Source organism: Chlorocebus sabaeus, chromosome 20, assembly GCF_047675955.1.
Source record: "Chlorocebus sabaeus isolate Y175 chromosome 20, mChlSab1.0.hap1, whole genome shotgun sequence".
Classification (NCBI taxonomy): domain Eukaryota; kingdom Metazoa; phylum Chordata; class Mammalia; order Primates; family Cercopithecidae; genus Chlorocebus; species Chlorocebus sabaeus.
The window spans coordinates 91,983,293-92,000,262 of NC_132923.1; the positions used below are offsets into that span (position 1 = coordinate 91,983,293).

The 16,970-nt window shown below is 41.5% G+C and overlaps 1 protein-coding gene across 2 annotated transcripts in view; it reads left to right on the plus strand.

The window, feature by feature from the left end:
* Positions 1-16,970, plus strand: part of EIF2B3 (eukaryotic translation initiation factor 2B subunit gamma) — a 148,132-nt gene that overhangs the window by 61,786 nt on the left and 69,376 nt on the right. For both annotated transcript variants that reach the window (XM_037998696.2, XM_037998700.2), the window contains exon 5: positions 3,494-3,605. In XM_037998696.2, coding sequence (XP_037854624.1) covers positions 3,494-3,605 — 112 coding nt within the window. The remainder of the gene's footprint in view (positions 1-3,493; positions 3,606-16,970) is intronic.

Sequence of the window (16,970 nt, forward strand, 5' to 3'; positions counted from 1 at the left end):
ATGAATGAATGGATAAGGAAAATGCCTGTAGATGAGACAGAAGAATCAGTCAGAGAATTAAAAGTCAACTAGGGGGAAAAAAGTGAATACTTGAATATGACAGATTTTTTTTTTTTTTTTTTTAATAGAAGTTCAGTTTTATCTGCTTTCTTAAGTTTGTGTAGCCTTTCTTCTTAGGAAGACATTCTACAATTACCTGCTCTGCTCCCAAAGTGAAATTCATATTTTGCTAAAGCAGAACAGAAAGAAACCTTTCCAAGTTTCTATAATTTGTATCACATTCTGAAGTCCCAGTTACTATGATAGCTGTAAAGAAGCAATACAAGGTGGAGGGTCTGAGAGGGAGACAAAAGGGACTAAAGTGCAACATAGCTGAAAAATTGGCTGGCTGGAAATTATTGCTCCCAGGACATCAGTGATTCAAGGTTTCTGTGAGCCTTAGGACTTGGGTAGGGAAAGCATTCCAAATTATATCCAAAAATAACATCTCCGTGTTTATTTTTTAAATGGCTGACTCATAATGAGACCCTTACAGACTTTGTTACATTCTCAAGTTTCCATGTAATGTATGAATTGATATATGTCTAAGCTGCTATGTGGCATTTGAAATTCTCTGCAAAATTTAGCTTCAAATTGGCAGCATTTGCTCTTCCTTTTTTGGATTTCATTTGGTTATTGAACAAAAAACCCTAACACATATTTTTTTATAATTGTTTTTCCTCATATATATTCAAACACTGCATATAAGATGACCAGACACCATCTGATTGGTGACCTTAAATACTTTCAAGTACCTGAACTAAACATATTGCACAATTGAATAGTATATTTGGTTATAGGTATACAGGCAGCTTTAGCCAACAGTGAAACATACTGTGTTATTTAGCAGCCATTGTCTGTCAGTAGAAAGCAAATTCATCTTTACAGGTCTCATTTTTCCTAGAGCTAAACTTTCTGTTTCTCCTTTATAAAGAGGTATTGAGGCATTGCTTTATTTGGTTATTGTGAGAATTAGAGGGTGTATTTTGTTTAATTTTTAAACTTAACATTTTATTTAATGTTTTAGTTAGTAACACTATTATAAATGCTTTACAAATATTAATTCACTTAATCTGCATAATAAACCCATGAGACAAACACTATTATTATCCCCATTTTATGGATGAAACTGAGGAACAGAGAAGTTAAGTAAATTGCTGTAACATAAACTCATAATTGGCTAAGCTGAGATTCATATCCAGGTGTTCTGGCTCCAGAACTTCTGTTCTTAATCATTCTGCTATTTTGTCACTATGTGAAAATGTTTCTGTAAGCTATAGATACTGTACAGTTTAGTAGCACATATTATTAAGTATGTAACACTGTACTAGATGTTATGGGAGATATAAAAGAATCAGAAGCCTGCCTTTGAAAAGTTTATAATCTAGTTGGGGAAGAGAAGTATGACATAGAAAATAGCAATAATATAGCAGCCTGTAAGATCACTGTCTACCAAGAACCATTCACACATAATAAAATATGCACTTTTTTTAAATGCCTTATACATAGCATAGAATCTACTGCCTATAGTTAATGTTGATTGAATGTGAATGACTTTAAATAATATTATTCCCATTTTCACAGTAAGAAGACCTGGGTTATTATTTGCAGAGAGAAAATTCTTTAAAAAAAAAAAAAAAAAATGAAGTGCCCTAAATAAATAAAGTAACGTTACTTATTTATTTATTTATTTATTTATTTATTTATTTATTTACTGAGATGGAGTCTCGCTCTGTCGCCCAGGCTGGAGTGCAGTGGCGTGATCTCAGCTCAGTGCAGCCTCTGCCTCCTGGGTTCAAGTGAGTCTCCTGCCTCAGTCTCCCAAGTAGCTGGGATTACAGGCGCCCGCCACCACACTCAGCAGCTGATTTTTTTATTTTCAGTAGAGACGGGTTTCACCATGTTGGCCAGGCTGGGCTGGAACTCCTGACCTCAGGTGATCCCCTGCCTTGGCCTCCCAAAGTGCTGGGATTACAGGCGTGAGCCACCATGCCCGGCCTATTTATTTATTTTTGAGAGAAGGTCTTGGTCTGTCATCCAAGCTGGAGTGCACTACAGCAGTCATGGCTCACTGCAGCCTTAGCCTCCCAGGCTAAAGGGATCCCCCTGTCTCAGCTTCCTCACTATAGGTGCGTGCCACCATGCCCAGCTAATTTTTTTATTATTTGTAGAGATGAGGTCTTGCAGTGTTGCCCAGGCTGATCTCGAATTCCTGGGCTTAAATGATGCTTCTGCCTCAGCCTCCCAAAGTGCTGGAATTATAGGCATGAACCACTGCCCAGCATCTCTCTTTCTTTGTAATATATATTCAATATATATATATAAGGCATACATAATATAATATATATAATTATTTTCTGAGCTATCTGAGAATAAGTTGCAGATATGATTTTCCTTTGCCTTTAAATATGTCAATATGTATTTCCTCCATCTCCTCCAAAAATGATAGTCTCTAAAAACAGGAAATTACGTTGGTACCATACTTCAATATACAGACTTTATTTAAACTTCACCAATTAACTTGATAATATCCTTTAGAGCAGTACAAAACAAATTTGATCACCCATGTTTTAAATACCATGGCATGTGCTATAGGACACTCATTGGTATAGTTTACATGTTCCCCCAAATCTCATATTGAAATGTAATCCCCAGTTTTGGAGATAGGGCCTCAGGGGAGGTGTTTGGGTCATGGGTGCGGATCTCTCATGGCTTGGTGCTGTTCTTGTGATGGTGAGTGAGTTCTCGTTTAAAGGTATGTGGCATCTTGCCCCCAGCTCTCTCTTATTCCCCTCTCTTGCCATATGACTATTCTGCTCTCACTTTACCTTCTACCATGAGTAAAAAGTTCCCTGAGGCTTCCGCAGAAACCTCCTGTATGCTTCTTGTATACCCTGCAGAACCATGAGACAATTATAAATTATAAGTATTTCTTTGTAAATTACCTAGTCACAGATTCTTTATGGTAATACAGAATGGCCTAACACACTTATTATGGCTCCTCTCTCATCTCAATCCTGTGGGGTTTTTTTGTTTGTTTTTGTTTTTTTTGAGATGGAATCTCACTCTGTCTGTCACCCACGCTGGAGTGTACTACAGTGGCACGATCTCAGCTCACTGCAACCTCCACCTCCCAGGTTCAAGTAATTCTGCCTCAGCCTTCCAAGCAGCTGGGACTACAGGGCATACTACCACACTCAGCTAATTTTTGTATTTTTAGTAGAGACAGTGTTTCACCATGTTGGCCAGGCTGGTCTCAAACTCCTGACCCCAGGTGATCCACCCACTTCGGCCTCCCAAAGTATTTGGATTACAGGCGTGAGCCACTGCACCCACCCTTCAATCCTGTGTTGGTTCCAAGAGCACTGAGCAGATACTCTGTTCCCTGGCTTATTCATGCAGGCAGGGCAAATGGCTTTATTTGATTTTTTTTTTTTTCTTTTGTATGATTCAGTGGAGCAGCGTGATTTCATTGGAGTGGACAGCACAGGAAAGAGGCTGCTCTTCATGGCTAATGAAGCAGACTTGGATGAAGAGCTGGTCATTAAGGGATCCATCCTACAGAAGTAAGCCCTAGGGTGTTTTCTTCTGGCAATTATCCTTGTCTTAAAACAAAATAAAACCACCCAGTGGGTGGGAAAGAGGGAATGAAAACTAGACTATACTGTGTGAAATTGACAAAAGTATGTGAATATTTTTCCCATGAGACAGGATGAAGGCTTTTCTTCACTGCATAAGCCTGTTTCTCTGTCTTTTCTTGCCAAGGTAGAGCCAAATCCTGCATAAGAGTCAGGCAAAGCAGCTGTGAGAAGAACAAGACTGTCTTTCTGACAATGTTATAAAACCCCCTTTAAAAAAAAAAGCGGTGAAAAAAACAACATAAAATGTACCATTCTAACCTTTGTTTTTTTGTTTGTTTTTGTTTTGTTTTGTTTTGTTGGTTTGTTTTGGTTTGGTTTGGTTTGGTTTTTGTTTTTGTTTTTCGTTGTTTGAGATGGAGTCTCACTCTGTCACCCAGGCTGGAGTGCAGTGGTATAATCTTGGCTCACTGCGACCTCTGCCTCCTGGGTTCAAGTGATTCTCCTGCCTCAGCCTCCTGAGTAGCTGGGATTACAGGTATACACCACCATGCCCAGCTATTTTTTGTATTTTTAGTAGAGATGGAGTTTCGCCATGTTGGCCAGGCTGGTCTCGAACTCCTGACCTCAAGTGATCTACCTACCTTGGCCTCCCAAAGTGCTGGGATTATAGGTGTGAGCCACCGTGCCTGGCGCATTCTAAGTGGACTTTTTTTTTGAGATGGAGTCTTGCTCTGTTGCCCAGGCTGGAATGCAATGGTGCAATCTGGGCTCACTACAACCTCTGCCTCCCAGATTCAAGCGATTCTCCTGCCTCAGCCTCCCAAGCAGCTGGGACTACAGGCACCCACCACCACACCCAGCTAATTTTTGTATTTTTAGTAGATACGGGGTTTCATCATATTGACCGGGCTGGTCTTGAACTCCTGACCCGTAGTCCACCCGCCTCAGTCTCCCAAAGTGCTGGGATTACAGGCATGAGCCACCACGCCCGGCCCTAACTGGCTATTTTTAAGTGAACAGTTTAGTAGTGTTAAATGTGTTCAAATTGTGGTGAAACAGATCTCGAGAACTTTCATCTTGCAAATCTGAAATTCTATACCCATCAAACAACAACTCCCCATTTTTTTTCTCCCCACAAGTCCTTGCTACCTATGATTCTACTTTAAATATCTCATGTAAGTGAAATCATACAATATTTGTCTTTTTGTGACTGTCTTTTTATTTTACTTACTTATTTTACTTAGCATAATGTCCATGTTGTCCATGTTGTAGCATATAACTGGATTTCCTTTTTTTTAAGACTGAGTAATATTCCATTGTATGTATGTACCACATTTTGTCATCCATTTATCTTCTGACAGACATTTGAGTTGCTCCCACCTCTTGACTGTTGTGAATAGTGCTGCAGTGAACGTGGGTGTACAGACATCTCTTCAAGACCTTGCTTTCAGTTCTTTTGGATATATATTTAGAAGTGAGATTACTGGATCATATGATAGAGAACTATGATGTTTAATTTTTTGAGGAAGCTGTATACTGTTTCCGTGGCATTTTCACTGTTTTACAATCCCACCAAGTGGGATTAAGATCCCCAGTTTCTCCACACCAGTACTTACATGGTAACTGATATCAGACACGGAAGGAAAAGAGACAGTTCATTTGTGTTATATCAAAACAAATAAAACATCCAGGCAGAGCCGTGACTCAAGCATGAATAAGATCGAAAGAATCAGAATGTCAGCTGTACAAATATACTACAGAAAACAAAATGAAAGCAAGAAAAATATCCTGTAAAAGACAAAGAAGCTATCCTGAAAAGAATATAGCTCACGAAAAAGAAGAATTTTCTTAAAACTATGCAACTGCATAACCATAAAATTACTTATTAAAACATGAATTTAATAAATAAAAGTTCAGCAATGAGATGATAAAAAAGAGGATATTATAGAACTAAAAAAAAAGAGGATTGGCCGGGTGCAATGGCTCATGCCTATAATCCCAGCACTTTGGGAGGCAGAGGCGGGTGGATCACAAGGTCAGGAGATGGAGACCATCCTGGCTAACACAGTGAAACCCCGTCTCTACTAAAAATACAAAAATTAGCCGGGCGTGGTGGCACGTGCCTGTAGTCCCAGGTACTTGGGAGGCTGAGGCAGGAGAATCGCTTGAACTGGGGAGGCAGAGGTTGCAGTGAGCCAAGATCGTGCCATTGCACTCCAGCCTGGGCGACAGAGTGAGACTCAGTCTCAAAAAAAAAACAAAACCAGGTTTAAATAATTACAGAGTTAATACATTTTAAAATAGCAAAAGAATGGAATAAACACCACTGAAAATCAAATTGTTGGCAAAAAGGAATGGTTGCAGATATGAGCGATCTAGGTAAAAAAGAAAATCGTTTAAGAAATTGGAATCTCTGAGGTTGGAGGATCGCTTGAGTCTAAGAGGTTGAGGCTGCAGTGAGCCATGGTTGTACTACTGTACTCCAGGCTGGGTGACAGAGCAAGACCCTGTCTCAAAAAATGAAAGAAAGAGAGGGAGAAAGAGAAGGAGGGAGGGAGGAAGGAAGGGAGGGAAAGAAAGAAAAGAAAGAAATTAGAATCTCATAGAAATGAAATACAAAGATGATTAAATGTAATTAATGAATTAATGCCTCTGAATTAGAACATGGATTTCTAGAAAGAAAGAAATGAAGGGGGAAGAAAACATCAGTGAAATTATTTTTTAATTTTTCTTAGGATAAAAGGAGCTGGATTTCTAGACTGAAAGGAAACTGAGTTCCCAGTAAAATGGAGAAAAGAAAATACCAAGTTTATCACTGTGAAATTTTATAACTGCTAACAAAGAGATCTTACAAGCTCCCGGAGAGGAGAGAGGATATCATATACAAAGGAATTAAAATAGCTTTGAACTTCCTAACAGCAACACTGGCAACTATAAACGATGCCTTTAACATTCTTATTTCTATCTAATCAAACTATCAATCAAATATGAGAGTAGAATGAGAACTTTTTAGACATTTGCTTTCCATGCATCTGCTTTCAGAAAGCTACTAGACAAGGATGCACACTTTTACTGCTGTTACCGAACATAGTACTGGAAGTCCTAGCTAAAGCAGTCAAACAAGAGAAGGAAATAAAGGGCATCTCAATTGGAAAGGAAGAAGTCAAATTATCTGTGTTTGCAGATGATATAATTTTATATTTGGAAAAACCTAAAGACTCCATGAAAAACTATTAGAACTGATAAATACAGTAAAGTTCCAGGATACAAAATCAACATATGAAAATCAGTAGTATTTCTATGTGCTAACAGCAAAGAATCTGAAAAAGATTTAGCCGGGCATGGTGGCATGTGCCTGTAGTCCCAGCTACTTGGGAGGCTGATGCATGAGTAGTGCTTGAAGCTGGGAGGCGGGCCTTGCAGTGAGCCAAGATGGTGCCGCTGCACTCCAGCCTGGGCAACAGAGCAAGACTCAGTCTCAGAAAAAAAAAAAAGAATCTGAAAAAGATATCAAGAAAGTAATTCTATTATAATAGCTACAAATAAAATAAAATACCTGGGGATTAACTTAACCAAAGAAGCAAAAGGTATCTACAATGAACATTATAAAATATTGATGCAATAATTTGAAGAGGACACAAAAAATGGAAAGATATTCCATGTTCATGGATTGAAAAAAATCAGTATTATTACAATGTAGTTGTTACAATTACTCCTCAAAGCAATCTACAGATTTTTTTTTTTTTTCTTGAGACAGCATCTCGCTCTATATCCCAGGTTAGAGTACAGTGGCATGATCTCAGCTCACTGCACCTTCCACCTCCCAGGCTCAAATGATTCTCCTGCCTCAGCTGCCCAAGTCGCTGGGATTACAGGCGCCCACCACCACGCCCAGCTAATTTTTGTATTTTTAGTGGAGACAGGGTTTCACCATGTTGCCCAGGCTGGTCTCGAACTCTTGACCTCACGTGACCCACCTCAGCCTCCCAAAGTGCTGAGATTACAGGCATGAGCCACCACACCTGGCTGCAATCTACAGATTTTATGCAACCCCTATCAAAATACCAATAACATGCTTCACAGAAATAGAAAAAGCAATCCTAAAATTTATATGAAATTGGCTGGGCATGGTGGCTCATGCCTGTAATCCCAGCACTTTGGGAGGCCAAGGCAGGTGAATCATTTGAGGTCAGGAGTTCGAGACCAGCCTGGCCAATGTGGTGAAACCCCATCTCTACTAAAAATACAAAAATTAGCTGAGCATGGTGGTGGGCACCTGTGATCCCAGGTACTTGGGAGACTGAGGTGGGAGAATCCCATGAGACGGAGGCTGCAGTGAGCTGAGACTGTGCCATTGCACTCCAGCCTGGGCAACAGAGCAGGACTCCATCTCAAAAAAAAAAAAAAAAAAAAAAAAAAATTACATGGAATTACAGAAGACCCAGAATAGCCAAAGCTATCCTAAGCAAAAAGAACAAAACTACAGGAATCATATTACCTGACTTCAAATTATACTGCAGAGCTTTGGTAACCAAAACAGCATGGTACTGGCATAAAAACAGACATATAGGTCAGTGGAACAGAATAAAGAACCAGAGATAAATCCATACACCTTCAGTGAACTCATTTTTGACAAAGGTGCCAAGAATATACGTTGGGGAAAGGGCAATCTCTTCAATAAATGGTGCTAGGAAAACTGGATATCCATATGCAAAAGAATGAAACTAGACCCCGTCTCTTTCCATATACAAAAATCAAATCAAAATGGTTAAAGACCTAAATCTAAGACCTCAAACTTTGAAGCTACTACAAGAAACCATTGAGGAAAGTCTCCAGGACATTAGTCTGAGCAAAGATTTCTAGAGTAATACCCCACAAGCATAGGCAGCCAAAGCAAAAATGGACAAATGGGATCATATCAAGTTAAAAAGCTTTTGCACAGCAAAGGAAACAATCAAAGTGAAGAGACAAACCACAGAATGAGAGAAAATATTTGCAAACTACCCATCTGACAAAGGATTAATAACCAAAATATAGAAGGAACTCAAACAACTCTATAGGAAAAAACCTAATCTGGGCTTTTAAATGGGCAAAAGATCTGAATAGACATTTCTCAAAAGAAGTCATACAAATAAATGCCAAGCAGATATATGAAAAGGTGCTCAACATCACTGATCATCAGAGAAATGCAAATAAAAACAATGAGATGTCATCTCACCTTAGTTAAAACGCCTTCTATCCAAAAGTGAGGCAGTAGCAAATCCTGGCAAGGTTGTGGAGAAAGGGGAACTCTCATATGCTGTTGATGGGAATGTAAATTAGTACAGCCACTATGGAGAACAGTTTGAAGGTTCCTCAAAAAACGAAAAATGGAGCTACCATACAATCCAGCAATCCCACTCCTAGGTATATACCCACAAGAAAGGAAATCAGTATATTGAAGAGATATTTGCGTTCTCATGTTTATTGCAGCACTATTCACAATAGCCAAGATCTGGAAGCAACCTAAGTGTCCATCAACAGATGAATGGATAAAGAAAATGTGGTACAAATACACTATTGAGTACTATTCAGACATAAAAAAGAATGAGATCCTGTCGTTTGCTACAACATGGATGGAACTGGAGGTCATTGTGTTAAGTGAAATAAGCCAGGCACAGAAAGACAAACTGCATGTTTTCACTTACTTGCTTGTGTGAGCTAAAAATCAATGTAACTCATGGAGATAGAGAGTAGAAGGTTGGTTACCAGAGGCTGGAAAGGGTAGAGAGTGTGGGGGCATGGGGGGAGGGGGGAATGGTTAATGGGTACAAAAAATTAGTTAGAAAGAATGAATAAAACCTAATATTTGCTAGTGCAACAGGATGACTATAGTCAAAAATAATTGTACATTTTAAAATAACTAAGAGAGTATAATTGGATTGTTTGTCACTCAAGGGATAAATGCTTGAGGTAATGGATACCTCCGTTTACCCTGATGTGATTATTACATATTGTATGCCTGGGCCGGGCGCGGTGGCTCAAGCCTGTAATCCCAGCACTTTGGGAGGCCGAGACGGGTGGATCGCGAGGTCAGGAGATCGAGACCATCGTGGCTAACACGGTGAAACCCTGTCTCTACTAAAAATACAAAAAACCAGCCGGGCGAGGTGGCGGGCGCCTGTAGTCCCAGCTACTCGGGAGGCTGAGGCAGGAGAATAGTGTAAACCCGGGAGGCAGAGCTTGCAGTGAGCTGAGATCTGGCCACTGTACTCCAGCCTGGGTGACAGAGCGAGACTCCGTCTCAAAAAAGAAAAATATATATATATATTGTATGCCTGTGTCAAAATATCTCATGTAACCCATCAGTATATGTACCTAGCATGTACCCACAAAAATTAAAAATTAAATCAAAAAAGGAAAGCTACTAGAGTTTATATAACACCAAAACCTTAGCATAAACTAAGAAAGAGGAAGACACAGGATATAAGAAAAAGGGCATTCATGCTTGAACCTGGGAGGCAGAGGTTGCAGTGAGCCTAGATCGCATCATTGCACTCCAGCCTGAGCGACAGAGGGAGACTCTGCTCAAAAAAAAAAGAGAGAGAGAGAGAAGAAAGAAAGGGAGGGAGGGAGGGATAGAGGGAGGGAAGGAAGGAAGGGGAGGGGAGGGGAGGGAGGGAGGAAGGAAAGGAAGGAAGGGAGGGAGGGAGGGAGGGAGGAAGGGAGGGAGGGAGGGAGGGAGGAAGGAAGGAAAAAAAGGAAGGAAAAAGGAAATTTAGGCCAGGTGTGAAGGAAGGAAGGGAGGGAGGGAGGGAGAGAGGGAAGGAAGGAAAGGAAGGCAAGAAAAGGAAGGAAAAAGGACATTCAGGCTGGGTGTGGTGGTTCATGCCTGTAATCCCAGCACTTTGGGAGGCCAAGGTGGGCAGATCACGAGGTCAGGAGATCAAGACCATCCTGGCCAACATGGAGAAACCCCATCTCTACTAAAAATACAAAAAAAAAAAAAAAAAAAAAAAATTTGCCGGGCATGGTGGCGCATGCCTGTAATCCCAGCTACTCAGGAGTCTGAGGCAGGAGAATCACTTGAATCTGGGAGGCGGAGATTGCAGTGAGCCAAGATTGCACCACCGCCCTCCAGCCTGGCGACAGAGTGACCCTCCGTCTCAAAAAAAAAAAAAAAAAAAGGACATTCAATTAAGATAAAATGAATCCCCACGATGATGATGAAGGGAGATTCCAGGCTAACACATGTACACCCAGTATAAATGGCAACCAGACCAGACTGGAATAGGTCAGAAAACTTGGGAATGATTTATTCAAGATGATCATATTTCTTCTGATGAAAATGACACAATGTGATGTGTTTCAACATTTTGAGATGATTTGGAGCACTTAATAGTTAGTTTGGAGTTGTATTGGTAAGCACCTAGAAAATTAAGAAGGCGATTATTCACACCAAGGCAAACTACAAAAATGTGCAGGCGAAAAAATTTTCAGCGACTGCGTGGTTCAGCTGTAACTAGTTTTTTTTTTTTTCTTTTTTTTTGAGACGGAGTCTCACTCTGTTGCCCAGGCTGGAGTGCAGTGGCTGATCTCAGCTCACTGCAACCTCTGCCTCCTGGGTTCAAGTGATTCTCCTGCCTCGGCCTCCCAAGTAGTTGGGATTACAGGATGCACCACCACGCCTGGCTAATTTTTTTGTATTTTTAACAGAGATGGAGTTTCACCATGTTGGCCAGGCTGGTTTCGAACTCCTGACCTCAAGTGATCCACCCACCTCAGCCTCCCAAAGTGCTAAGATTACAGGCCTGAGCCACCAAGCCTGGCCTGTAACTAATATTTAAATATGCATGCTAATGCAATCACTGATACAGTCTAACCCAAATTGTGATTTAATTACTTTGGAATGATGAGAGGAGGTTAGTATGTTGGACACATGAGGGAAGAGTGAAATCATCCTCTTCTATAGTTAGTAGCTAATACATGGAGCTGAAGTCATAATAATTTAAGCATTGATTATTGAGCTGACCAAAATAATATAACAATTATTGGGAAGGTAAAAGGCATAAGGAAGTATGGGTGTATATGATGGGAGCAGGGTTGATGATGAAAATAAGTTAAGTCCTGTTTTCTACAATGGAAAATCAGATTATTCCTGAAATGGAAAACCCGAGAAATACCAGTATAAGAATGCTATTGGCAGCACTTTGGGAGGCAGAGGCAGGCGGATCACCTGAGGTCAGGAGTTTGAGACCAGCCTGGCTAACTTGGTGAAACCCCGTTTCTACTAAAAATACAGAAAATTGGCTGGGTTTGGTGGCGCATACCTATAGTCTCAGCTACTCGGGAGGCTGAGGCAGGAGAATTGCTTGAACCTGGGAGGCAGAGGTTACAGTGAGCCGAGCTAGCGCCATTGCACTCCTGCTTGGGCAGCAAGAGTGAAACTCTGTCTAAAAAAAAAGAAAAGCAACTATGCTATTGCTGGGCACAGAGGCTCACTCCTATAATCCCAGCACTTTGGGTGGCCAAGATGGCCAGATCACTTGAGGTCAGGAGTTCGAGACCAGGCTGGTCAACATGGTGAAATCCTCTCTACTCAAATTAGAAAAATTATTTGAGTGTGGTGGCAAATACCTGTAATCCCAGTTACTCGGGAGGCTGAGGCAAGAGAATCGCTTGAACTTGGGAGGCGGAGGTTACAGTGGAGCCAAGATTGTGCCACTGCACTGCACTCCAACCTGGACCTGGGGGACAGAGCAAGACTCCATCTCAAAAAAAAAAAGTATTATTGGTGGAAAAATAAATACTAAGTGGATCTGCTAAAACAGTTAAAAATGGGCATATCTGGGGAACAGAAAATGGGCAGGAAAGGGAATAGATGGTCAGTTTTTTCATTAAAAGCTTGAGAAACGACTTGCCTTTTTATGTACATATGTAACTTCAATTTTAATTTTTTTAAATAAGAACATGGTATAATACATTAAAAATTTCTGAATCAAGTAAAATCTAAAGTTTTTTTTTGTTGTTTGTTTGTTTGTTTTTGAGATGGAGTTTTTGCTGTTGTTGCCCAGGCTGGAGTATAATGGCGCGATCTCGGCTCACCGCAACCTCTGCCTCCCGGGTTCAAGCAATTCTCCTACCTCAGCCACCCGAGTAGCTGGGATTACAGGCATGTGCCACTATGCCTGGCTAATTTTGTATTTTTGGTAGAGATGGGGTTTCACCATGTTGGTCAGGCTGGTCTCGAACTGCTGGCCTCAAGTGATCAGCCCACCTCAGCCTCCCAAAGTGCTGGGATTACAGGCGTGAGCCATCATGCCTGGCAAATCTGCAGATTTTAAGAGTATAGTGTGTTCTAAGAAATTTGGCCAGATATATCCTTACGTACTTATTAAGCTTTGGGGATAAAGAAAGAATTCTTCAAGTATCCAGAGGCAAAAAGCAAATCATTTACATGGAGGAAAAAATTAGGCTTACCTCTGAGTTATTCCCAACATTTAATACTAGAGGAACAATATCCTGTCCACAGACTTTTCAGGGAAAGAAAGTGGAACTCAAGAATATTATAAACTGAGTATGCAGATTGATAACCAGAAAAAAAAGAATATTATAAACAATGAAGATTTTATTCAAATATGAAAGCAGTAGGAAGACATTCTCAGGCATGAAAAGACTTGTGACATATGAGCCCTGAGCTCTTTTTTTTTTTTTTTTTTTTAAGACAGAATCTTGCTCTTCTTCAAGGCTGGAGTATAGTGGCATGATCTCAGCTCACTGCAGCCTCTGCCTCCTGGGCTCAATCAACCCTCCTACCTCAGCCTCCTGAGTAGCCACCACTAAAAGAGCCAGGTGTGCACCACCACACTTGGCTAACTTTTGTTTGCTTTTTGTTGAGATGAAGTCTCATATTGCCCAGGCTGGTCTCAAACCCCTGGGCTCAAGTGATGCTCCCACCTTGGCCTCCCAAAATGTTGGGATTACAGGAGGTAGCCACCATGCCAGGCCTGAGCCCTTCTTGAAAATAAAACTTCAACCAGCCTGTAATTCTAGCACTTTTGGAGGCCAAGGTAGGCAGATCACTTGAGCCCTGGAGTTCAAGATAAGCCTGGGCAATATGGTGAGATCTCATCTCTATGAAACAAACAAACAAACAAACAAAAATTGCCAAGTGCAGTGGCATATCCCTGTAGTCCCAGCTACTCCGGAGGCCAAGGTGAGAGGATTGCTTGAGCACAGGAGGCAGAGGCTGCAGTGAGCCAAGATCACGCCACTGCACTCTAGCCTAGGTGACAGAGAGAGACCCTGTCTCAAAATTAAAATAAAATAAAATGCCAAGAATTGAGTCAAAATAAAGAATATGGTAATAGAGAAACCATGGTCATTAACATTTAGCCCATTTATATGTAGAACTGACACACAACAACTATAGGAATTATGGTTGCAGAATGTAATTTAAATATCTTGAACCTGGACAACATAAAAATATAACTGCCATTGCTGGGCGTGGTGGCTTACGCCTGTAATCCCAGCACTTTGGGAGGCCGAGGCAGGTGGATCATGAGGTCAGGAGATCGAGATCATCCTGGCTAACACAGTGAAACCCCATCTCTACTAAAAATACAAAAAATTAGCCGGGCATGGTGGCGGGCACCTGTAGTCCCAGCTACTCGGGAGGCTGAGGCAGGAGAATGGCGTGAACCCGGGAGGCGGGGCTTGCAGTGAGCCGAGATCGCACCACTGCACTCCAGCCTGGGTAACAGCGAGATTCCATCTCAAAAAAAAAATATATATATATATATATATAAATATATATATATATATAAAACTGCCAAAACTGAAGAGATAAAAGTGTGGGAAGAAAAAACATTGCTAGATGTTAATAACATCATCTTTCATAGTAGGAAGTTAGAAAAAATTAACAAACCTAAAAAACTATCATAATAATTCCAGCCTCTTAATCTTTTGTTCTTAATCTGTTTTTAGGCACGAGATCTTCTAAGAAATAGTATCTTTAATGGTGAAGATATATTAAGTTAACTTTTTCCTTCATTTTTTTTCTTTTTTCTTTTGTTAAATACCACTAAAATTGAATAGTCTTTTTTTTTGCTTTTTTTTTTTTTTTTTTTTTGAGATGGAGTCTCGCTCTGCCGCCCAGGCTGGAGTGCAGTGGCGCGATCTCGGCTCACTGCAAGCTCCGCCTCCCGGGTTCACGCCATTCTCCTGCCTCAGCCTCCGAGTAGCTGGGACTACAGGTGTGCACCACCACGCCCAGCTAATTTTTTGTATTTTTAGTAGAGACGGGGTTTCACCATGTTAGCCAGGATGGTCTCGATCTCCTGACCTCGTGATCCGCGCGCCTCGGCCTCCCAAAGTGCTGGGATTACAGGCGTGAGCCACGGCGCCCGGTGAATAGTCATTTTTATATTAAAAATAAAATAAAATTTTTAAAATAGCATTTTGTTTTTTATAATAGTACATCTATCTATTTGTATATGTACATAAAGAAGTGTCTATAATGATTATTACTCCTGGGTAATGAGAATTAAAGCCAGGCACAATGGCTCACTCCTGTAATCCCAGCACTTTGGGAGACCTAAGCTGGAGAATCACTTTTGCCCAGGATTTCAAGACCAGCCTGGGCAACATAGCAGGACCTCATCTCTACAAATTATTTTTTTAAATTCACTGAGCATGGTGGCACGTGCCTCTAATCCCAGCTGCCGAGGTGGCTGAGGCAGGAGGATTGCTTGAGCCTGAGAGGTCAAGGCTGCAGTGAATTTTCATCATTCTTGAGAGAAAGTACCTGGGAGGTCGAGGCTGAGGTGCATTGTGATCATGCTATTACATTCCAGCCTGGGCGACAGAGCGAGACCCTATCTCAAAAAATAATAATTTTTTTTTTTTTTTGAGACACGGTCTCACTCTGTTGCCCAGACTGGAGTGCAGTGGTGCAATCTCTGCTCACCACAATCTCCGCCTCCCAGGCTCTAGCGATTCTCCTGCCTCAGCCTCCCAAGTAGCTGGGATTACAGGCATGTGCCACTACCACCCAGATACCAAATAATTTTTGTATTTTTAGTGGAGACAGGATTTCACCATGTTGGCCAGGCTAGTCTTGAACTCCTGTCCTCAAATGATCCACCTGCCTCAGCCTCCCAAACTGCTGGGATTACAGGTGTGAGGCACCGCACCTGGCCAAAAAATATATATAAAATTTAAAAATAAATAATGGGCCAGGCACATTAACTCACGCCTGTAATCCCAGCACTTTGGGAGGCCAAGGCGGGTGGATCACAAGGTCAGGAGATTGAGACCATCCTGGCTAACACGGTGAAACCTCATCTCTACTAAAAATACAAAAAATTAGCCGTGCGTGGTGGCGGGTGCCTGTTGTCCCAGCCACTTGGGAGGCTGAAGCAGGAGAATAGCATGAAGCTGGGAGGCAGAGCTGGCAGTGAGCCGAGATCGCACCACTGCACTCCAGCCTGGGTGACAGAGTGAGACTCCGTCTCAATAAAATAAATGGAAGGGAGGAAGGGAGGAAGGGAGGGAGGGAGGGAGGGAGGGAGGGAGGGAGAATTTTTTAAACTCTTAGTAATTCTCTAAAGTCCTTGAATTCTGTAAGATAAGTACATCCTTTTTCATAAAATAAATGTGATGTTTCTTAACAACATTTAGCTGAGATAGTAACAATTCTGGAATGTGGAAGTATTGATGATTATTACTTTTTTCTTTATACTTTTCTGTATTTTAAAAACTCCGGCTGGGCATGGTGGCTCACACCTATAATCCCAACACTTTGGGAGGCCGAGGTGGGTGGATCCCCTGAGGTAAGGAGTGTGAGACCAGCCTGGCTAACATAGTGAAACCCATTTCTACTAAAAAGACAAAAAATTACCCAGGCATGGTGGCGCACACCTTGTAGTCCCAGCTACTTGGGAGGCTGAGGCTGGAGAATCACTTGAACCCGGGAGGCGGAGGAGGTTGCAGTGAGCCGAGATCGCGCCATTGCACTCCAGCTTGGGCAACAAGAGCGAAACTCTTTCTAAAAAAAAAAAAATTCCCAATTTAAAAAGTTTTAAAAGCAAGTAAGGTTGAGTGTGGTGGCTCACACCTCTATTGTCCACTTTGGGAGACCGAGACAAGAGGATCACTTGAGGCCAGGAGTTTGAGACCAGCCTGGGCAACATCCTGTGACCCCCATCTCTACAAAAAATTTTTGAAAAATTACCTGGGCATGGTGACGCGTGCCTGTAGTCCCAGCTATTTGGGGGCAGAGACGGGAGGATCCCTTGCACTCAGGAATTTAAGGCTACAGTGAACTTTTTTCATGCCACTCCACTCCAGCCTGGGTGACAGAGCGAGACC